Consider the following 24,582-nt stretch of genomic DNA (forward strand, 5'->3'; position numbering starts at 1 on the left):
ACTGCTGGGGCCACCTGGGGCAGCCTGTGGGAGCATTGACCCATCATTGATGACTAAGGAATGTGGTGTTGCAAGAGATACTGCCCTGCCAAGCATGCCATTTCCTCTTCATCATCATTTTCTATCAGATTGGAGTGGTGTCTGGAAGCGAAGTCTACTTCACAACCGCAGGGAACATTGAACAATCCCAGGCTGGCACAAATGGAAAACCAGACGGGAAAGGGCAGATAATCCCTATGCTATTTAAACTGTCCGAGGGCAGAGAAAGAGGAAATTCTTGCCAATTAACAGAAACCAATGTATTGCTGTTTTATATACATAAAACCTAAGAGAAAACTAGAGATATCTCAAAATTGATTTTTAGAAAGTTCTTAATAAAGTATTAGCAAATAGAATCTCAATACACCATGACTACAACCATTTATTCCAAGAATGTATAGGTGGCTAAATATTAAGAAATCTATTCATGTTGATGAAAGGAGGATAGAAGCAGATGATCCTATGGTAGATATCAACAAAATATTTCATAAAATTTAGTGTCCATTCCTGATGGGATTAGGTGAATATTTCCTTAAGAGAAAAACAAATCTTAAACCAAAAACTGATATCATGCTAAGTGCTTAAGCACTTATAATCTCCGTGGTATGATATTGCTGTCACGTGACAGACGTTGCAATTAGACAAGAGAACAAAGTAAGAGGCTTAAATATTGGTGTGAAGAAGACAAAATTAGCAGATAATAGAAAGTCTAACAGATTCAGCAGAAAACTACTGAAAAGTAAAAGAGAGTTCAGAAAGTTTTCAGGACATAAGATTAATATTCAAAAATTGAAAGTCTTATAATGTTTTAAAAATATAATCCAAAATTAATCTATTTGGGAAAGTATAAGAAACATAAAATACATATAAATAAATTTTAATTATTTGAAAAAAACCCAGATATTTCCCAAGAAATAAAAATATGTCACCAAGTGAAAAGACATACCTTGTGAGTGAACAGAAATATTTAGTAAAGTGTAAAATATAAATTCTTCCAACATAATCTAGAAAATAATCATATTTCTGGTCAAAATCCTTCACACACAAACACGCAACACGTACACACGACATGGACACAGTGCTCTGAACTCTCACACAGCACACAAAAACCTACACACAACACACACACACACCTTGGGCAGTTTCCTGCCGACCTGTGTGCGTGTAGCCTGCGCCTCCTCAGTGTGGGGCTCAGCTCTCTCTAAGCTCTGCATCCCATCTGGATCCAGAATAACGCCTGTGAATACGGTCACCGCTGCGGCATGGTCTTCCCGCCCCGCAGGGGGCACTCTGTGCGTAGAGTCGCATGGATGCCTATTTTCTAGCTCAAGTCATAGGAAAGGCCTTTCCTCCCTTTGTACAAGGGCTCTGTTTTTGTGAAACAAAGCCAGGGTCTGCTATGTGCATACCTGATGTCCAGTCCTCCTCTGACTCTGCTGTTGGGTCGTCTGTCTTAGTTTTTGAGGATACTGGAAAAGTCCCCCTCCCCTCGCCAATTTTGTCCGGTCTTCACGGGTGACTGAGGGAGAGGGTCTTATTATGAGGGGCTGCATTGAAGGCCACCAGCCAGACACCACTGCAGACCAGAAACTGTCCTACCACAGCTTTTCCAACCACAGAAACTAAGAAACCCCGGAATGCAGATATACATGGAATACGGCCCCTGCTGTCAACAGTCACCGGTGGGGGCTCCGCACTGACAGCAACGCTGTGGCTGCTCCAAATACTGCTGGAATTTCTCTTTGAAGATTGCATCAGAGCCTGCAGCACATTTTTTTGGTATTCTGAGTCCACAAGTGAAAGCCTTTTTAGATTGTATTTGATTTTTAGAAATGGGTAAAAGCCATTTGCTTACTTACTCCAGTTTATTTTAAAAATTAAAAAAAAAGAAATGTGCAGTTGGATAAGTTTTAATGACATATATTTTATACGCATATATAATGTTTTTGCTTATATAGGGAGATAGAGATAGAGAAAAGTGTGAGGTAACAAGACTGATCGATGTTCTTTTGCAGCTTGTAAACACCATTCTAAAGGCAATTCCCAAAGGTGACCTCTGAAGATTGTTTTTAAACACTAACAGTATCACTGGAATAAATGTTTAGGCTTTCAAAGTAACTACTCGGAAGGACAAACCTAATTTAGATGAATATCTAGTATGTTTCAGGGAAGTCTCTTTACAGTCACAATTTGTCTAGAAGATGTTGTCTTTTTATCTCTTGAATTATCCTGGATAGAGCTGGAGCCCATTCTACTAAGTGAAGTATCACAAGAATGGAAAAACAAGCACCACATGTACTCACCAGCAAATTGGTATTAACTGACTAAACTGACCAACACTTAAGTGCACATATAGTAGTAACGTTCATCAGGTGTCGGGCAGGTGGGAGGGGGAGGAGGGGATGGGTATATTCACACCTAATGGGTGCGGTGCGCACCGTCTGGGGGATGGACACGCTTGAAGCTCTGACTTGGGCGGGGCAAAGGCAGTATATGTAACCTAAACATTTGTACCCCCGTAATATGCTGAAATTTAAAAAAAGGTTAATTCCAAAAAAAGGTTATTTTGAAAGGCTTAATAAGCAAATCTTACCCTTCCTTTACCCACCTCCCTGCACCCCTCAACACTCAGCCCATCCAATGCACCATCAAATTCTTCATTTTTACTTTGATAATGTCTTCCTTACATTATATCCTTCTTCTAGACCCCCATCTCAATCTTTTATGTAGCTCTTCTTGCAGTTTCATGCCTTTGTTCACGTTCTTGCACACACACACACACACACAGGCCATTCCTGGAATTTCCCTCCTCATCTTCTCTGCTTGACGAAACCCTACTAATCCTTCAAGGTCAGCTCCAACTCCACCTGTGTGGCCTTTGCTGGCCTCCTGCACTCATCTTCTCAGTTGTTACTCTTGTCACTCTGTGCAGTGTAAAAACTCCATCACTGAAAGAGCTGAGGAAGGTGTTGCTGGGTGTTGTGAAATGAAGGTTGGACTGATTTCTCAATCACAGAGCAAATTCAGGGTCAAAATTAAAGCAAATGACATCAGTTCATTTCAACTGAGTGAAAGTCCTATTTGCTACTAATGAATGCTAAATTAACAACAGAAAGGACTGAATTTTATACTTCCAGTCTCATTCCTTTGAAACCATATTGGGAAGCTTCCTAGGTACACTCAGTAGAGAGAACACACATCTAGTCCTCCTTTGGGTTTAAGAAATATGACTCAAAGAGATATGATCAATTAGAGGTCATCAATTAGAGAACAGGAAAATTGGCAAAAAAAGAAAAAAATTAGTACCTGGTAATAGAAAGGTCGAAGACACGTGCTGTATGTGCTAGGATGAAAATCACACCTGTCCTTTTGATAGTGAAAATTTTGGTCAGCTGGCTGATGTCTGCATTGGAATTTTCTACCCCAATGTTCTCATGTTCTTCGTTTGTTGTTTCATTTTCTCTGGTGTGAGAAAATAAAATTATAGGTATGACACCAAAAGCACACACAACAAAAGCAAAAATAGACAATGAGATTATATCAAACTAAAAAGTTTCTTCACAGCAAAGGCAATAATCAACAAAATGAAAAAGCAACCTACAAAATGGAAGAAAATATTTATGAACCGTATATTGATAATATCCAAAATAATATATAAGGAACTCATGCAACTCTACAGCAAAGAAAAAAAACCAGCAAAAACCTGATTTTTTTAAATGGGCAAAGGACCTTAATAGATATTTTTTCCAAAGACACACAAATGGCCAACAGGTATATGAAAAGGTATACAACATCACTAATAATCAGGGAAATGCAAATCAAAACCACAATGAGATAGCATTTCACACTTACTAGGATAGGTATGACAAAAAGTCAAAAGAACAAGTGTTGGTAAGGATATGGAGGAAAAGAAAGCCTTGGACACTGTTAGTGGGAATGTAAATTGGTATAGCCATTATGCAAAACAGTATAGAGTTTCCTCAAAAAATTAAAAATAGAGGGGGGGCAAGGGCAACATACATAACCTAAACACTGTACCCCCATAATATGCTGAAATAAAAAAAAATTAAAAATAGAACTACCATATGATCCAGCAATCCCACTTCTGGGTCTATATCCAAGGGAAATGAAATCAGTATGTTGAGAAAATACTGCACTCCCGTATTCATTGCAGCACTGTTCACAAGAGCCAAGATAGTGGAAACAACCTGAGTGTCCATCGATGGATGAATAAAGAAACTGTGATACATATATATATCACACACATGTGATATATATATGTGAATATTTTTCAGCCTTAAAAAACAGAAGGAAATCCTGCCATTGGTGACACCATGGATGGACATTATTCTAAGTGAAATGAGCCAGACACAGAAAGACAAATACTACATGATCTCACTTGTTTATGAAATCTAAAAATGTTGAACTCACTAGAAACCATGGAAGGGTGGTTACCAGGGGCTGAGGAAAAGGGGAAATATTGGTCAAAGGGTATAAACTTTTAGTTATAAGATGAGTAAGTTTTAGAGATCTAATGTACAGCAAGGTGACTGACTATACTTCATAATAATGTATACTTGAAATTTGCTATGAGAGTAGATCAAGTGTTCTCACCACACACACTTGTTTCCATAGTGCAGTGGTTGTCACGTTCACCACACCCACCCACCCACACACACACACACACACACACACACACACACACAGGTAACTATGTGAGGTGACGGATATGTTGATTAGCTTGATTGGTAATTATTTCACAATGTGTACATATATCCAATCATCGCATTATACACCTTCAATATATACAAGTTGTATTTGTCAATCATAGCTCAATAAAGCAGGACAAAAAATACAAAACCATTTCAATGGAAATTAAAAAAAAAATACAAGTGTGACTTCCAGATAAAAATATCAGCATATTTGCTATGAAGTATCTGATCATTTTTCCCCCTGCGAGATGATCTTACAGTTTTTCTGATTGATGTGTGAGATTACATAGTAAACCTATTAACTCTTTGTTAAGCATATGCATTGCAAACAGTTTTTCCCAAATGGCTAGACATTGATTCCCATGCTTCCCTAATAATCCATCATTCCCTATTAATTTGACATTGCCACCAAGGCTTTATTCTTAGCAGGGAGGACTTGTACTTCTCTAAGTGACAGGCGCTAAGAGTGGGCTCAAGGGTGGACCCAGAACAACTGCACATCAGTTAGACAACGACATTCAGAACCTAGTAGTTTAAAAAAAAAAATGAAAACTGTAGTGATTCAGCAACCTTATTTCTAGGAATAATAGAAAAATAATCTCCACATTTTGGTCTCAGAGTACATGGCAAAAACATTGAGTTTGGAACATTTCCAGAATACAATATAACTCAGACTAACTTCAGCTATGACTTCTACGACTGTGCATCAAATCCCATCCCTTTGTGTTATGGATGATTAAAAACCAAGTTTCCTTTCATTATACACACTCATTATACATCTTTAAAAGCAGACGTAAATGGCTCTATCGCTACCCTTGCTTTGGTGTTTCTGAGGAATCTCATCAGAATTAGATCGGAAATGCACTAGGATCAGAGAATTTGGGAGCTTCTCAGCTGGAAAACACTTCAACGTTCAGTACAGCCGGGCACCTTCTCCTTTCGACTCGGTCTCAGGTTCTAATTTCACTTGGAAAGTACCTGTTTGAAAGTTGTTCTTTCCTGTTGCTTGGTTAGACAGTTTCTTTTCCTTTACCAGTTTACCAGAAAGTATTAATAGCATGGTGATTGACCAAGCAAGCAATTATGCAAAGCAGAAGTCATATATTAATAATAAAAATGGTAAATCAGTTTGAAACATTTTTATTAGAGTTTACCTAAAGTCAGTCTAATGCACAGCAGCAAACCAGGGGTATTAATAGTATCAACCATATCTTTTTGGGAAACTGGTTATGCCCCAAGGATTGAGGACAAGCTGACCAAGCTGGGTGGTCAATAGAGGGCCAATGGGCAACCCAGTTGCAGGCAGGAGCCGAGGACAATGACCTGGTCAGCCTTAGAAAGCTAAGTGTGCAGTGCAATCAATACAGACTGCAGTCATGGGCCAAGGGTGGAGTAATCACGGTCAGATCCCCAGGGCACACAGTCAACTGCCCAAAGCTGTTCAACAACATGTATCTCTCCAATAAAGGCACACTGCCTCATTCCCTCCAGAAGTGGCTCTTCATTTGTTTTATGCCATCCAGTGACAAGCCTCTGTCTTTCTATGCCCTGCTCTCGTTAAGATTCACATGCCCTCCGAGCCAGATCTCCTGCGTGGGTTCCGGCTCTGCATCTAGCTCCAACCCTGTCTGAGGGGCATCTTTGCAGAAAACCGTGAGGGTCCGAGGCAGGGCAGCAGCAGCCTGCAGGTGGAAGGAGAGGAAGGCGGGGAGTAGCTGCGGACACCAGGGGAAGTGGGGGGAAGTGGCTGACAGCAGAGTGTGTTACAGGTGGAGGCCGTGAGCTGTGGTCTCCGGAGGTCAGGATGGAGATCCGCCCTTATTGCCTTGGTGGTTTCCTTCAGTTTCCATCTAATCCAGGGAACTGTTTTGGAGGCACCAAACTCAGACTGACATTGAGGCAGATGGCTAGGTATTTATTTTCCACAAAAAATCCATTAAGAATGCCCATGGGCCGGGCGCGGTGGCTCATGCCTGTAATCCTAGCACTCAGGGAGGCCGAGGCGGAAGGATTGCTTGAGCTCAGGAGTTCGAGACCAGCCTGAGCAAGAGCAAGACCCCCGTCTCCACTAAAAATAGAAACAAATTAGCTGGACAACTGAAAATAGAAAACATTAGCTGGGCATGGTGGCACATGCCTGTAGTCCCGGCTACCCAGGAGGCTGAGGCAAGAGGGTCGCTTGAGCCCAGGAGTCTGAGGTTGCTGTGAGCTAGGCTGCTGCCACGGCACTCCAGCCCAGGCAACAAAGTGAGACTCTGTCTCAAAAAAAAAAAAAGAATGCCCATGAACGCAGATCACAGAGTCAATAGGCTTTGTGCCCTTGGAGGCAAGCAGAGGGTGGGGGAACCTTAGGCTGGAGCCTTCGAGGCTGACAAACCCATATATCATCTCCCTTACAGGGCTACCTGCAGTGTGGACATAGACATTCTCTAGCCAGGCCCTTGTTCCATGCAGGGGGCCCACTGCCCAGCTGCTGCTCTCTTCCTGCCTTTCCTAGGCACCACAGTGACAGTTCCCCTTTGTGGGCACTGCCCATCTTTAGGCAGAAGGCAGCCTCCCTACAGAGAGCCTCGCTGCTGCCCTCACCTGCACCAGCACAGCAAAGTCCATGCAGACCAGCGGGGCACTGGAGCTCATCTGTTGCTCGCCAATTCTGGTGTGCAACTCTGTGACACCCCAAGCACCGTGATCATCCCAAGACAACCCCGGTTCCCTCTGGCTCTAGGAACTGAGCTCCCTTTCAAGTCTTTGGGTCCACTTTTCACTGAAAGGCACAGAGCCCTTGGACAGAGGGAGTCACAACACGCTCAGCCCCAGCTCATCTCTGCTACACACAGCTGCTGCCAAGTCCTTGGCTAGGGAGGGTCCCAGGGGCTGAGGACTGGGGAGGACATTTGTGCTCTCCAGCACAGGTCCCCAGAGCTCTCCTCACCCTCTGGAAGCTTTGAATCTGCTCAATGTTGCCTCACCTGCCAAGCCCACCAAGACTCAAGATGGCCACTCCCAGAGACTACAGCACGGAGCCAACCCTTCATGTCCACACCCTAGGCTCTCCCCGTTTGTCAGAGCTAGGCTTTTGCAGGCCAAGCTCACAAATCCTGAATCCTGCTAAGGCAAAGTCTCGGGGATGGGGCACATGCCCATGGACCCGAAGAAACTGTGCCTTTCTCTCCCCCAAATCTCTGTGCCACCTAAGTGAATGCATCTGGTCAAAGGTGAGAAAAACCTCGCAGACCCAGTGTGCAATGGCCATTGGCCACTTCCATCCTGGGCAGCTTTCGTACCTCTCCCTAGAAAGAATAGAATTATGTCCCAGGCTTTTGCTATTAAGTCAATTAGCTCTGCCAGTAGGACCCAGGAAATATTGTGGTCGAATTTAAAGTTTATAGTTGATTTTTTTCTTGAGCAATTTACAGCAGAGTTCTAAAATGACCTTCACAATCAACGCCCCCTGGCGTTCAGAGCCTGTATATAATCCCTTCCCCTTGAGTGGGATTTGCTTCTAACCAATAGAATATGGCAAAGGTGAAGGTGTATTTCTTAGTCTGTGAAGTGTATTTTCATATCCTTTGACCTACAGATTGGACTCTTTTTGTTTTGTTTTAAACAAAGTCCAAAAAAACGGAGAAGTAATTGGTTCCCAAGTACTCCCATATTCTAAAACGAGGATTTCCAAATTGTCTTGTGACCCTTAGCCCAATACCTATTCGAGGATATAAAGTGGTTCAAATTTGAAAGGTACTAAGAAAGAAGTTCTTTGTAGAGAGCTGCTGGGGTGTGAGCATTTGCACTCCACACCGCAATGGTAGAAGGGAAGAGGGTTCCCTCAGCACAGCCTGAACAGAGGAGCTTCAAGGAGCCCTCCATTCAGACTTTGACTTGTGTCCCCTAAAGCATCAGAGGGCACAGTGGCCTGGTATCTGATTCCAAGGACAAGGAACCCAAGGGTCAAGAGACTAAGGCTGTCAGCCTAGTGGCAGGGCAAAACAAATACAAGCAAGCTACATTCCCACTAGCCGATGGACAAAGGGTCTAACAGGTAAGAAAATTAAAGTCTGTGGCCGGAGCTACCCGTGACGGCAGGGCAATCTTCCACTGGCATGCCAAGGATCCGTGAGTTTCTGTGGGTCAAGTAGATACCCTAGAAAGCAATTATGCTTGAGGAGCCATTTTGATGTGACTTTTCCCCAAAAAGGCAGGCTGCCAGAGCAACAGAACTGCAATAATGCCAGCAGTAAGAGGCTGTGGCCTGCACTTTCAGGGGCAGGAGCTGAACAAGCAACTCAAGGGGTCAGGATAACCAGATATAAAATAGCTAGACATACAAACAAAAGATTCATATGAATTACCTTGTAAGTTGAAAACTAGAATATTCTAGACAGGAGACACATACCATGTTCTGTGACAGGAACACTCTTTATTTAACACATCCCTCCCCCAAAATACTAAGATTTTGGGGGGGGGGTTGAGAGGGAAACCTTGACCAAATATTTCTTTAGTTTATGTATAATAAATATGTACACATGAATAAATATGTAATGAAATCTGAGAACACTCTGAGAATTAACAGAAAAATAGTAACTTACTCTCACTCGGTATTTTAAAAAACCTATTTTTAAGTTTTAGTAGGTAGGTGGTATTGACACAAAAATAAATCAGTAGAAAAGAGAAAGTTCAGAAATAGACTTTAGTATATCATTCAGTACATGATTTCAAATCACTGGGGGCAAAATGTCAATGAATAAGACAACTAGCTAACAATTTAGCAAGAATAAAAAAAAAAAGACACTCCCTCTCCGCACCCTGCAATCTCACCCCCTATCCTAAAATAAATTTCAGATCAACTAAAGATTTAAATGTTCTTTTAAAATGTTAGATTATATTTAGTACCTTGACATTGGAAGGCCCCACATAAGGAAAAAGATTGATAAATTTGACTACATAAATTTAAAATTTTGGTATGGCAAAATGTAACACAAACAAGGTTAAAACAAGGTCAAAAAAACAAGGTTATTGTCTCTAGAAATGATAAACTAGAAAAATTGTTTACAAAATATGACAGCTAAGAGCTAAAATTACTATGATATAAAGAGCTTTTTCAAATCAACAAAAGACAAACGGCCAAGTACTGAGAAAAAAGGCAGTTCACAAAGACAGAATTACAAACAGCCAATCAACATGAAGAGATGCAAACAAAACATTGAAACATAATTCTTCACCTACCACATTAATCAAGATTAATAACATCAACAATGCCCAGTGGTGGTGAGGCTTCCTGCTGGTGAGAGTGTAAACTGGTATAAACTTTTCTGTGAGGCGGGGCAGGGTGGCTCATGCCTGTAATCCTAGCACTCTGGGTGGCCGAGGCGGGCGGATTGCTTGAGCTCAGGAGTTCGAGACCAGCCTGAGCAAGAGTGAGACCCCGTCTCTACTAAAAAAATAAATAAATAAATAAAAGTAGAAGGAAATTAGCTGGACAACTAAATATATATATATATATATAAAGTTAGCCAGGCATGGTGGCGCATGCCTGTAGTCCCAGCTACTCGGGAGGCTGAGGCAGGAGGATCAATTGAGCCCAGGAGTTTGAGGTTGCTGTGAGCTAGGCTGACACCACAGCACTCTAGCCAAGGCAACAGAGTGAGACTCTGTCTCAAAAAAAGAGAAAAAAAAGAAAACTTTTCTGTGAAACTCCTCCAGCAATATGTAGTACAATATAAAATGTATATATATTTTCCATTCCAGCAATTTCACTTCTAGGAATTCAGCCTAATTGATAATTGCATACATTTATACAGACTTGTATAAGAATAAAAAACATCTAGAAACACTTTAAATGCACAATACACAACAGAGTATTGGTTCAATAAATTATGGTACAAATTTATAAGGCTATCATTATTGACATGAAAAAAATGTATCCAGGAAATGTTGATGAGTAAAAGAATCATGTTACAAAACCACGTGTAGTTTTATCCCTCTTTGGTAGCCCTGAGTTGTGCCCCAAAAGTACAGATATGGACATACACACACACACGCACACACCACCAAAATGATTTGCTCTCTCTGAAACAAGGCACACATTGCTTTTTTAAATGACTTGCTTCACTGTATCACCTGCCCACAAACTGGGGCACAGAAAAGGCCAAACCCTCCTTCCCTCCAGAAGCAGGCACTTCAGTTTAACCAACAATGGATGTGGTAGGTCCTCACAACACTACTTGATTGACTGCTGACCGCTGGTTTTCTCTTAGAAGAACAGAATGGAAAACTGGAAGGTTTAGAAATTCAGAATGTGAGATTAGCAATAAATAGAGAGCACTGAGAATTCTATCTTACTTCCTTCAAAATCAATTTAAATATTAACTTTATTCCAAGCTAATGTGGAATTTCAACATAATCACTTCCGCTCTGGTCTCACATTAAGTGCCCAGCTGCAATTGCGTGTCTTGAGTCAGAGAACAGACTATCACCTATTCCCCCTAACTAACCTCCATCCATTGGTTTGATTATTTGTGGCTCCTTCTAGAAGGGATGGGTGGAGGTACATTACAGTGAAAAGATACACGTAAGAAGACACATGTGCTATAATAAAAGCAACAGTTTATATATGTAAAATTTAAAGGTCTGACTTTCCCAGGAACCAAAAAGGCTATTCAGAGATCAGTTCAATAGCTAGCTTGAGGGCTATCAAATGCCAGGAAAGAGAACAAGACTTATAGTCAGAAGATGGCCCCGCAATTCAAGTATTAACACTGAGCCATTTCAAATAGTTAGAAGAAATAACAAAGTTGACATATTTGCAATTTTAGAAATTTTACAAGAACTGCTTTTACTTTTCTGCACTGTAACCAGAAGATGATATTTTACTCAATATTTAGTCAGTTATTTTAGCCAGAAACTGGATACTAAGCAAATGGGATTTCTTCCTTCCTATGATAATTATGCTACATTGCACATGGACAACTGCATCTTTAGCAGTGTATTCTAGAGCTGGAAATTAGGGGGATATAGAAACATATGGCATTTACAGAACTGGTAAAAATAAGGGGAGGAGGCTCAGATTCTCTTCTGATAGAGATGGGCTTTGAGGGAAAATCCTTGCTTATCTGAGGCCCTGCCCTATACTAACACAATAATTTATAATGATTCCAAATCTAGTTCTGGAGCTGTGAAAACAGTATGAGTTTGAATTGTTGCACACCAAAATTAAAAATTGAGAGCAGTTCGTATTAGTCTATTGAGAGCTCTGCTCTATAACTCTCCTAAGAAGAGAGCAGGAAGGGTTTTAAAAGTTGATCCTAAGTTGTAGTCTGGCGGTAGTACCTGAGAGGACACAGGTCAGTCATTCCTGGTACTGCCTAACCCCGGGAGGGACCAGGGGCTGACAGCTGGCATTGGACACTCGTGTCAGGATATTTCCTCCCTCCCTCCAACTCTTTCCAATTAATTAGACACTCTTTGGGCTGCCCCTGCCCAGGGTAGAGCAGCTTCCTGGGCAATTTCCCCCGGTTTCTATTGTCTCATCTGCCCACAAGCCCAGGCTACTCAGATTCATCCCCCACCCACACCCAGCAGGTGGGCACAGAACACACCCACCCACCACCTTGCAAAGAGTGTCCCTTTTTCTCAGGACTGCATTCATATATGCTGTACCCCGAGGTTGTGCGATGCTAACTGACCCCCTGTCCCCTCTCACATGGCTTTTCTTCTCTAGGTCTAGCAAGCGAGGAAGGCAGCGAGATGCCCCAAGCCTCTGTCTTTCTTCTCCGTTTGTTTCCTACTGAGCCATGGAGTTAAACTGTCAGAGAGGAAAGTTAAAGAATATTGATTCCGGCCTTAAAAGTCAAATCTAATACACTCCATCTGTAGACTCAGCATGTGAACAGCAGGCCCAGCACTACTTATCTCCGACGTTTCATGATGCATGACATGGTGACAGTCAGGGTTACTGCAGTTGTAGATAAAAGGGGTGTCACCCCCATCGCTGCGCCTCCCCTGCAATACACGTGGACCCTGGGCTGGCCATGGGCTCAATACTGTTTTAACCCATTGTTATTTAATACTATATTACCACTGAATCCCAGTTTCTAAAGGAAGGCACAGAGCACTTTTAGGAGATGCTCAGTAATAAAAAAAAAAATTAACCAAGGGAAGCACAATCTTAATTACAGAACATTTTTACCGGAATATTTTTACTTTTGAATATATAGGGCAATGGGAATTGTATCAAAGCAATGCTGCCTAACAGACATGACAGGGAACTTACAGGCGTGGCCGGGCTGGTATATTTCCTAATTGTATATCAACTAATTATAGGGAAAGGGCTGCTGCTAAAGAGCTTGAAACCTTTGTCCATGTCACTGTTCTCTGAACTTTTCAATGGCCTCCTTCATGAAGTCAAACTCTAGCCCAAACTTAAGCCCATCTCAGTGCATACTGTAAAAGAATGGATTCTGAATTAATTAACAGAGGTGCTGTAAAAGGAGAATGCAGAGACTCCTGCATTCCATGTCTAGAAGAGCTCAGTCTCAGACATCACTAAGAGCAAGTCCCAGCCCAACCTATGAGATCTGTAACCTGTGGTCTATATCACATTGTACATCAAGGGGCTCAAGTTCTGGTCCTGTAGCAGGGAAGATATCAGCAATTCCTGAGTGTGCCTCCTTTGGGGGGACTCCATAGGTATAGCCATCATCTTGAATCCAGGAATGGGGCCAAGCTGGGAGTGAAGAAAGTTGCAGGCCGACACATCCCCTTGGATGGAAGTCACATGGGGTCTCTGTGCAGGCACCTGAGAAGCTGTCAGAACACCTGTCCCAGTGGCGGTGCCTCTTTCCCACACAGCGCCCATCTTCACTCTAGACATGGAGGAGGAAAAAAGAAGAGACAAATAATGAACACACTGGTTTTCCCACTGTGCAGCCCCAGGTACGGCTCACACACACACTCACGGGAGGGGGCGAGCATGGCGGATCAGCCAGCCCTCTGTGTGTGGCCAGGACAGCCATCACTGTCCCCACTCTCTTCCTGGGCCAGGAGCACAGGGTCCATCATGCCTTCACCTGCTGAGTGTGCTCCGTGGAGCCCAGGACAACAGCCACTCAAACCCCTTTGCCTCCCCTCATCCCCAGCTGTCGCTCATGACTCCAACCCATCCTCCCCTCCATTCCACTCATTTCTCAAAAATGACAGCCTCGCATACCACACTGCTGAGAAGGAGAGGAATGTGAGAATGATCACAACAGCCATGGAGCCCAGTCCAACACCCACCATCTGCTGCACCGTGAGTGATGAATCTGTGGGACAAAACCACAGGCTGAGCCCAGAGTGCACCAAGCTGCAGCCCTCCCAGGAGGCGCATACCCAACTGTGCTCATTCCATCTTAACCCAGAGCTGGGCCCCACTTGGGGAAGAATCCCAAGAATGCCCAGAGTGACTTCATGCCCCGTGAGTTAGCCCTGCGGATGTGGGGCCTCAGAAAACCACAATTCCAGGGTATTTCTGAAAAGGAAATGTAAAACCAGACCCTACTAAGGTTACAAGGGAGAAAAAGACTGATGCTGTTGCGCAAAAAATACCACACAACGTTCTGCTTTTTTGTGGTCCTCTCTCAAGTCAATTACACTTGATAGATTTCTGTGGGCGTTTTCTTTTGCATGGAGGAAGAAGTTATTCTGACATCATTTGAATTTTGGTTCCAGACAAGATCAAGGCAGAAAAAAAAAAGAAAAAGAAAAAGAAAATGGATTTTGGTTCCAAAAATGATAGTTAGCTCCCATGGTCAAATATAGCACAGAAATACCCTCTGTTAAATAAAGTCATTTTCCCTATACTTCAATAAGGATTATACCACCCTGCTCAGCTCAGCAGGTTGCCATGAGGATAAAATAAGAAAATTGATGCAAAAGCACTTTGAAAGACACACTTCCTATCGGGAATCATCACATGCCAAGTCTAGAAGAGTCCTGTTTATAAACTAAAAAATGCCACAATTGAGTTGCACATTTGGGCCAAGTGACTGAATCAGAGCATCATGTTCTAGACTAGAGCAAAGTTTCATTTTAATTTGCAAACACTTATTTAGCACTTACGATGTACCAGACACTGTTCTAAGCACCTCACAAATATTAACTCATTTAGTCTCCTAACCACCCTTTACATGGGGTACTATTATTATTCCCTTTTTACAGATGAGGAACCAAGGCATGGAGTGTTACGCAGAGCTCAGAGCTCTATGGCTCTATTGGAAACTCTATAGAGCGCCCTGCGCCACCAAGAGCAGTCATGGAACACACCTCTTGCTAAAGAGCCTTGTAACATCCATTACCTCAAGAAAAGCTGTCAAGAGACTTCCTAGAAAAACATGGCTTATATTGCTTGCTCGCTTTTAGTATTCATAAGAAAATGGCCTTGGCCGGGCACGGTGGCTCATGCCTATAATCCTAGCACTCTGGAGGCCGAGACGGGGTCACTTGAGGTCAGCAGTTCGAGCCCAGCCTGAGCAAGAGTGAGACCCCGTCTCTACTAAAAATAGAAATAAATTAGCTGGACAACTAAAAATATATATAGAAAAAGTTAGCCGGGCATGGTGGTGCATGCCTGTAGTCCCAGCTACCCGGGAGGCTGAGGCAGAAGGATCGTTTGAGCCCAGGAGTTTGAGGTTGCCGTGAGTTAGGCTGAAAGATACCACAGCACTCTAGCCTGGGCAACTGAATGAGATTGTCTCAAAAAAAAAAAATAAAATAAAATGGCCTTGACACTTTAAGAAGCTAGATTATCAAATGGAAGGAGAAACAGCAATTAAATTAGAAATTACTAATAGTAAAGAAAGATATTAGGAAGAGTGACTTGTTAAATATTGAAATAGTACAATATCAATATAGAAATGAATACATAGGAACAAAATAGAAAGCCCAGAAACAGAGCCAAGTATATAAAATAATTTATCAAATAATTTCAAAGCTTGGATATTGGAGTCAGCTGTCCAAGTCTTTATCTGAACACCACCACTCCCTAACTATGTGACTTTAAGCAAGTTATTCAGCCATTCTGTGCCTCAGTTTCCACACTGAGGGATGCTATTATAACATAGCAGTGATAATAATGATATCTACCTTACAGGGTTATTGTGAAAAATAAATGAGTTAATACATGTTAGAACAGTGCCTGGCTCAGAATAAGCAATAAGCAAATGTTAGATCTTGTTAATTATTATTGCTAGTGTTGTTTTGATACTGTTTCAAGTCATTGGGGAAATGATAAATTATTCATAACTAGTGTTGAGAAAATTGAATAACCACTCAGAATAAAATAATTTCAATCGATAGAGCTTATACCAGACACCGAAATAAAATCCAGATGGATTAAAGACTTACCTCGAAACCTGAAAGAATTAGAAAATGTCAGTGAATATTTATCTAATATTAAAGCAGGTAAGAATTTTCTAAGCATATTCATTAACACAGAAACCTTAAAATAAGAGAATGAGGGACTTAACCACATTAAAAAGCATGCATTTATTCTACCAAAAACTATCCCAAATAAGCAATATTAAAAGACAAATGGCAAATTGGATGAAATATTTGGAATAATAGGTAAGGGGTTAACATATGAAGAATGTTACAAATTAATAAAGAGAAGACAAATACCCCAATAGTAAAATGAGCAAATTCTATGAAAAGGTAAATCACATATAAAACATGATTGCAAATGATGGATAAACCTTTGATCAAATTCTCGCTTACAAGTAATGAAAATGTAAATTAAAACACTGACATGCCATTTTTGTGCACTAAATTATCTAGTTTAGCTTGTGGTTTTTTAAGAGGAAATACAGCATTGGAGATGGTGGGGGGAGCTGGTACCTTCCTAGACTGCTATCCACTCTACCCAACATTCCTCCCAACTTTTGTCATCACTTTTTTTCTCTATATTTTTCCCTCTATATTCTGCATATATTTTTAATCATTGATTGATGAAAATGTTGAAGATGACTGTGGACAGAGATCCATGTCGTGCATATTCTTGGATTTCATATCAACTCATTAAGTTATTAGTAACTATTAATGAGTTGATGTCAACTGTGCATAGTCAAACAGCTTGTTTCTAAGCCTACACACAGCCCTCGTTTCCCCACATTGTCCACAAGGGCATTGTTAAATGTTTGCTGAAGTCAAAATACATATTTTTCTGACCAATTACTGACTCTGTACAAGAAGAAAAGGAAAGAGTATTATTCCGAATGGAGCTGGAGCCCATTCTACTAAGCGAACTATCACAAGAATGGAAAAACAAGCACCACATGTACTCACCATCAAATTGGTATTAACTGATCAACACTTAAGTGCATATATAGTAACAACATTCATCGGGTGTTGGGCAGATGGGAAGGGGGAGAAAGGGATGAGTATATACACACCTAATGGGTGCGGTGTGCACCATCTGGGGGATGGACACGTTTGAAGCTCTGACTCGGGTAGGGCAAAGGCGATATATGTAATCTAAACATTTGTACCCCCATAATACGCTGAAATTTAAAAAAAATTTAAAAAAAGAAGAAAAGGAGATAAATCCAACCCAATTTGCTGTTAGAGCTTCCTGGAAGCTGCTGCTTCTTCTACCAGGGAGACACAAGTTATCGCATGAAAACCTTGTGTGGCCTTGACTTAAAGTTTTCATCATGTATACTTCTGGTGGTTCTTCCTGTGTATTAATACAAAGTTCCCTGTTCTTTGCTCATCTTTAATCTTCTTACATCTGTCCTCTTCTTCAAGATCTCTCAAAGATCACTTGTAATGGTTTGTCCATCTCATTCAAAAATTGTGTGAACCTGCTACAATATGCTTCAGCCAGGTTGGAAGACTTGAAGCTATGTAGGGTAGTTAGCTCTTCCCTCACTTTCAAATACCCCCTCACAAACCAATAGCACCAGAAGCAGAGCAGGAGGTGAGGAACTTGACTTTCTCTTGACAATCAACCAGCAGGATCCACACTAAGCAGTGGGTAGAATTATTCCTTATTTGCACATAGTATTGGAAAAATTACCTTTATTCTGCATAGCACGATTTGGGTTTTGGCTCCAGGAATGATTCTTGCTGGTAGAACAGTTCCTAGTTATATGTCTTTTTGTCTACTTTGCATGTGTACTCTGAAAATCTGAGTCAATCTAATCAAAAGTGCTCATGGGTGTAGCCACACAGGCTTCTTGAGGGACTTCCGTCATTAATTCCTTAATGAGAGAATTTACAACTGGCCAATTGAATTGTATTTTTTATAGCCACGCCATCCTCTGGTTACCCGCCCTTCTGTGATCTCATGCCATGGAATCATGTTTGTCTTTCTTCTGAATCACTTGCATAATATTCTTCAGAAACCCAAGTGAGTGAATCACGTGTTTCGTCCCAGATCAGTTACTCATTCTTGGAGAAAAGAAGTCCATTAGGACTAACCTCCACCATTCTCTGTATGGTGGCTCCAAAAAGCTAGTGCTCTGGAGGAGTGATGGGGCCTCTCTGGGCTTATCTTTAACCCTTTCAATAATGGGGATATCACAGGTGCTGAAGAGGAAGTTAGAAAGGCCCTATTCCTACTCTCAGACTTTGTAACAGCTTGAAGACTTCCTATGAATGTGGACATTTTTTTCAAGAATTCACACAGGCATGGTCATTTCCTGAAAGCAACAATTCTGTTCTCCAAATGGTACAAATAAGTAGCCCAGTGATTATATTTAGTGTGTTAAATTTCTCTTTGCTATTCTAGGGTCTTCTCCCTTGAATTCCCTTCAAAGCAAGAGATGGCAAAGGACACCAAAGTAGAAAATTAATCTGGAGATAAGTAATACTTGATAAATCAGCAACACTATTGTATTCCATTTTTATTGCAGCTTAACAAATTACCATAAACTTAGGTAGCTATATCCCATTTATTAGCTCACAATTCTGTGGGTTAGAAGTTCAGGGACATCATGACTGGTTCTCTGCTCAGGGTCTGAAATCAAGGTCTCAGGTGGAATGCATTTCCTTCTCGAAACTGGAGAAGAATCTGCTTCCAAGCTCATTCAGGTTGTTGGCTAAATTCATTTCCTTGATGCTATGGTTTCAGTCTGTACCCTCCAAAACTCATTTGAAACTTGATCCCTAATGTGGTGGTGTTGGGAGGTGGGGCCTAGTGGGAGGTATTTGGGTCCTGGGGGAAGATCCCTCATGAATAGATTAATGCCCTCGTGAGGGAGTAAGTTCTCACTCTGGAGGGACTAGATTACTGGGGAGCAGGTTGTTGTAAAAGTGAGTTCAACTTCCTAGACTCTCTCTTGCTTCCTCTCTCACCATGTGATCTCCTTGCACATATCCGCTGACTTTTCCACGTCTCCACCATTGTTTTGGCCCAGCATGTGGCCCTCATCAGAAGCAGGACAGATGCAGCACTATGCTCTTGAACTTCCCAGCCTGCAGAATCAAGAGCTAAATAAACTTTTCTTTATAAATTACCCAACCTCTGGTATTCCGTACAGCAACACAAAAATGGACTAAGACACTAGCAATTATAAAACTAAGGTTCCCATTTTCTTACTGGCTGTCAGCCAGGGTCTACTCTCAGCTCCTAACAGGACACCCGCATTCCTTGCCATGTGGGCCATCCATCTTCTAGCTAGCAGGAGAATTTCCCTGTGTGAAATCCATCTCAACCTCTGAATCTCCAACTTCCCCTATCTCTGACTCTAGACACATTTAAAGGGCACCTGTGATTATGTAAGGCCCATTCGGATAATCCCCCTATTTTAGACCTTAATTACATCTTCAAAGTCCCTTCACAGCAACAACTAGAATAGTCTTTGCATGAATAACTAAGAGAAGGTAGGCATAACCAGAGACCAGGAATTTGGGGAGCCATCTTAGTATTCTGCTCACCACAACTGTCGAGTTTAAAATGACTGTGCATGTGTGCATATACATATAATGTACATATATGTATACATACAGACTAGGTTTGTATCTTAATGTAAATCCCTGGCATATTTAATTTGATAAGCATTGCACCTACTATGCTTCACTTCCCATAAAACTAACTGCTGGTTCCCCATAATCATTCAGCCCAATTCAGGACATTCTGATTGAGCACCTAACGCATGCCAGGCTCTGTTCCTGCTCTTTAAATGCTTTCTCTCTCAAGGGGTTGAAATCTAACAGGAAAAGACAAAACAAGTGCATACCAGTTGCTCTAAAGTATGGCAGAATGGCCAAAGAGAGGGAGATCCTGTCCCATGGAGGAAATAAGAAAAGCTTCAGGGAGGAGAGGGCATTTGATTTTCATCTTGAAGAACAGGTGGGGTTTGTAATGAGCAGAGATTCACAGGCAGGTGAAAGGCAATCCAGGTGGAAGTAATCAAGTAATCATACATGCAAAGACATTAGGAGGAAAAGTATGGGCCACTTCCAGAGAACAGCTGGCACGTCAGTTTGTATGAAAAGAGTGAGAGATGCAATTAGAAAAATATGTTGGTGTCAAAAGGAGGCCTTGGAAGCCAGACTAAAAAATAATGGAGGACCCATGGAAGAATTAGAGAAAGTAATAAAATCAGTGCTGCAGTTTAGAAATGAGTCAGGCGGTGGTGTGTAGGCTGAAGAGGGAAATCCTGAACTCTTTTGACAGGAGATAAGAAGGGAGAATTTTTCCAGTCGTCTATGCTACAGGTATGAAGCCCTGCGTTCAGGGAGTGAAGACGGAAATGAAAATCAGGGAAGCATGCCCAAGGTACGAGATATGAGCTAAAAGAGAAAGAGGAGTCATCACGAATGACTCAGAGGTTTCACGCTACGACTGGAGAATGTTTCCTGATTACAGTTTATTATCATCTCACATATATCAAATGACCTTGCTTTGTGACTCAAGAAATCACAGACTCATAGTACCCTGTGGCTGGAAGGGATCTCAGAGATCCCGGAAAGAGATGACTGAGAACTGGCCAAGTTAAATATCATTTCAAAGACATTCGGCTGATTAGTAGCAGGACTCGGGCAAGTAAGCCCAGGCCCCTGCATCTTCCATCAAACCAACTGCTGGTTTCCTGGTAATCAACATACAGCTTTTTTAGAGGCAATATGCAAAAGGTAAATAGCATAATTTGTCTCTGGGCAAAGGCCAGAGTGGGGCTGAGGCTTGGCACGGGTGAATTGGAACAATTTGAGGACAAATTTGGATCCCAGCTCTCTCCAAATTACTTTCTGAAATAGCAGTCTCCAAAATATTTTGAAAAAGTTGACCACCTGAGATGAGTACACACCACAGGTAAAGTTTACACATAGGCAAACGCATGCTAGAATAGCCTTCAGAATTTCAACAGAACAGTGGGTTTTCTATTATCTTCCAGAGCTTTCCAGTGGTTTCAATTCAAAGGCTCAAACTCTCAACGTTGGTTCTTAAGCTGAGGGGAGACAAGAGAGCACTGCCAAAAGCCATCTAGATATTTCCAAAGCAAAATCTTTCCTGTTAACTTAATCATAGCAGAATGACTGCAGCCGGCTCTTTGGCTATTTCTTCTACCCAGTTTGAATGTTTTCCAGTCATATCAAATAGTTGCTGAGTGGAGTGGATTCTGGAAGCTATTGTTTCTGTGTCTGGAAGCTTGCACATCTTAATTCTTCTGATAAAGGACCTCTTTCTCCTTGTGAGAACGCCATTCCCACCCCTAGAGCTTTAGGGAATGGACTGGTAAAAAAATTTCTGAATGTTGGAATGTGTGGTTGCTTCTCATGGCCTTCATTAAATCCCTACAAGAAAAGGAGCATGGCCCATCTGTACCCAGAAAGAGAACAGCACATCTGTGCGAGGAGAGGCCCTCGCTGCGGGCAGTCAGCGGTCCAAGATGGCTGACGGTCAGGTAATCCGCCTTGCCCAGCTGAAAAGCCAAGTCCTCTATCCTTGTGTAAGTTGGTTTAAGGAGAGATAAAAAAAAAAATGAGAAATAAGATTAGGGGAGAAACAGACAAATGGAGGAAGCCCAGGCCCCTCTGAAATATTTCCTGCAAAGTACCCTCTACTGACAGGATAACAAATCCTCCATTGTAAAGTGCCATCCCCTGGACTCCTCCTAAAAGCAAGGTTATACCAGCGCTTCCTCACCACACCAGCCTATTGTTTTCTGCCGCTCTGAGGCAGGGAACAGGATGTAAGGGGTTAAACTGATGCTATGGGCTGAGGGCAGAATTTTTCAGCCTGTTGCTACGACTCATAAACCACAAGGAAGAGGTCCAGATTGGAAGGTCATAAACTTGACAAGATTTCTGGTATTAGCTACAAACTAATGGAATTCCTGGGACTCAAATCCACTGGCTGACTGCCTGTTGGTTTTAAAGATATGTATTGCACTGCCAGGGAAATCCCAAACCTGGCAAACAAAGACCTGTGACTGCTCCAACCCTAAGGCACTTCCGCCGCCTGGATAAACTCTGCCAAAGCCAAGGAGATTTAAGCTCCATAGCACGCAGCAGAGAGCCTTCCCACTGCATCTCTTAGGAAAGGCTTTGGAGGAAATGGACAGGAGCACTCTCCATCAGGCAGGCCCAAACTGACGAACCAAGTGACCCGTTCTGCTGCCAGGGCAGGGGATGTCTGTGTTTCCTGTCCAGAAAGAGAGGATCATTATTATAGACTCCCACCCTCCAACCACTGCGCATTGCTTTATCTTTTTCTCCTTTCTAAATGAGAGTATTTATTGTGGTTATCCAGTTTTCCCTTTCATATTATATATACTGTGGTTTGAGAATGGTTAAATTTGCCATTTAGTCATAGATTGCTTATACAGAGCATGAGAAGCACATCTGGGCTTGATCAAAGATTCCTGGTCTTGGAGCCAGATGGAGGAACACACCCACCTTTGAGCTGTCTTCCACGAGGGTTCCATTTTGGATTGTACCTAGGATGGTTCCATTTTGTTAATGGAGGATATCTTTCTTAATATTATTAATATACGTGTGTGCACATGCTTCACGGCCACATGGTAGGAAGGTAGCAAATTGTCGTAGCTCTTGTTTTGGTCTGTCAGCATGTTTTCCTGTGCCCCTTTTCTTCATGGAGATCTTGTCCCCCTCTCAGTGCAACCCTAGTGGAGCTATTGATCGCACTGCTCTGCCCCTAACCAGCCATGAACAAACACAAAACCCAAGGTAGGCCGATCATAGTGCCCCATCTCCTATTAACAGTGATGAGGTTAAGTGACTAAATGAATAGTCACTTAACTATCCATTAGAAAGAGTCTTTCCCTGAGCTGAAAAACTCGCTGTTCCCACCGAAGTTGCTAAGCTGGGGCAGCTTGCCATCCCTCCCCATCACATGGCCTATAGGAGAAAAAAATGAGGCCAACTCACACTTAGAAACAGAAACAAAATGGACACAAAGGGGAGTCCCAATCATGGGGTTGAGTCCCAAGGCCCAGTTCTTGGAGTCCTGGCAGTGCAGCTCTTTGTTTAATTCCATAAGTTCCCACCGACCCACCCATTCCCCCCATTCTTTTCAATTATGACTTTTTGCTTAAGCTAGTAGGAGCTGGGTTTCTGTCACCTATGACAATTTTAAAAAGCAATCTCCATTAACATAAACTTAATGCTGCAGATTGGACAGAAGAGAAATAAGGACAGCATTCAGAGGCAGAAAATGATTTTACCTTTCACCTGAGCCCAAACTGCACAGGAGCATCTTTTCACCTATAAAGGAAAAGGAAAACATAGTAACACATTTAACTGGGTGGCACTCAGTGTCAGCTTAAATAATATAGCTCAGAGGCTGAAGCACTCTGAGTTTCAGCTTTTTTATCTCTTAATTTGAACTAGAAGATCTTTAAAGTCCCATCTAGGTCTAATAGCTTATGATTCAGAAATCTAGCACCAAGTGTTCAAGGGACTGGCATGGTTTACAGGGACAGAAGTGACCCTAAAGATCACTTCTGTAAGTTTCTAATAGGTCTCAGAAAGTACACACTATGGGCAAACAACAGGAGTGGCAAAAAGGTTCATTCCTCTGACCAGCTCCAAGCAACTGGCACTGACTGCCTGGAGAACTGTGTTGAGAAGGATTCTGAGGTCATATCCAGGTTCAGCAGGAAGTAGTAATACATGGTTATAGGCAAAGTTATGAGAAGTCCTAGTATATAATAATACTTCACCCATCTGGATGACGATTGGCAACCTCGGTTACCCAAAATGTATCCAAGAGCCAGGAAGAAAGCAACAGGAACATGTATGGAAGCCCATCCACGGTAGAAGAAACCTACAGACCATTGGAATGAAGCACCTTCTCCTCTCCCCTGTCATTATTATGCACATATTTATCTGTAAAAAATGCTGGGATTGCAGTGTATAAAACTCAGCAAACTATTCCCCAGAGGGAGCTGAACAGTGAGGGTTAGAGAAAGATCCCTTTAATGTCATTAGGAGATTATCTTTCAAGTGACAACCTCGGGAATTCTGGTTTTATTTTATTAAACATTGAAAAGAAAATTTAAGCTGAAAAATTCTGGAAAAATCTTTAAATAGCCATAAGAGTTTGAATGTGACTAAATTTTGCCTTGATGCCAGGTGCAGAGATTAGAAATGGAAGACAATGTGCAAGAATAACCAGTGAAGGACATATTACAAGACACTGAAGAATCAAAGGGACCTCGAATAGCAAGGCAGTTACTAGGGAACGGAGTATATCAAAGGAGCGGAAGGCAGGGGCCAGGTAAGGAAGGGAGTTCATTAAGCCGGAGTGCCTTGATCACATTTACATTTTGTAAAACTCATCTGGCAGCAGTAGGAAGCAAGGAGATGGGTAGAATAAGAGACAGGAAGATGA

At 42.0% G+C, this 24,582-nt stretch overlaps 1 protein-coding gene across 2 annotated transcripts in view; it reads right to left on the reverse strand.

The window, feature by feature from the left end:
* Window positions 1–12,913: 12,913 nt before the first annotated feature.
* SUSD1 (sushi domain containing 1) overlaps window positions 12,914–24,582 on the reverse strand; it is a 117,065-nt gene continuing 105,396 nt past the window's right edge. The window contains exons 15-17 of one of the 2 annotated variants that reach the window (XM_012641205.1): window positions 23,414–23,453; window positions 13,957–14,050; window positions 12,914–13,612 (exon numbers count right to left, since the gene is read on the reverse strand). In XM_012641205.1, coding sequence (XP_012496659.1) covers window position 13,612; window positions 13,957–14,050; window positions 23,414–23,453 — 135 coding nt within the window. In that variant the 3' untranslated portion in view covers window positions 12,914–13,611. The remainder of the gene's footprint in view (window positions 13,613–13,956; window positions 14,051–23,413; window positions 23,454–24,582) is intronic. The other variant, XM_012641207.1, reaches the window with a different exon arrangement.

Source organism: Propithecus coquereli, unplaced genomic scaffold (genome assembly GCF_000956105.1).
Source record: "Propithecus coquereli isolate 6110/MARCELLA unplaced genomic scaffold, Pcoq_1.0 Scaffold163, whole genome shotgun sequence".
NCBI lineage: Eukaryota > Metazoa > Chordata > Mammalia > Primates > Indriidae > Propithecus > Propithecus coquereli.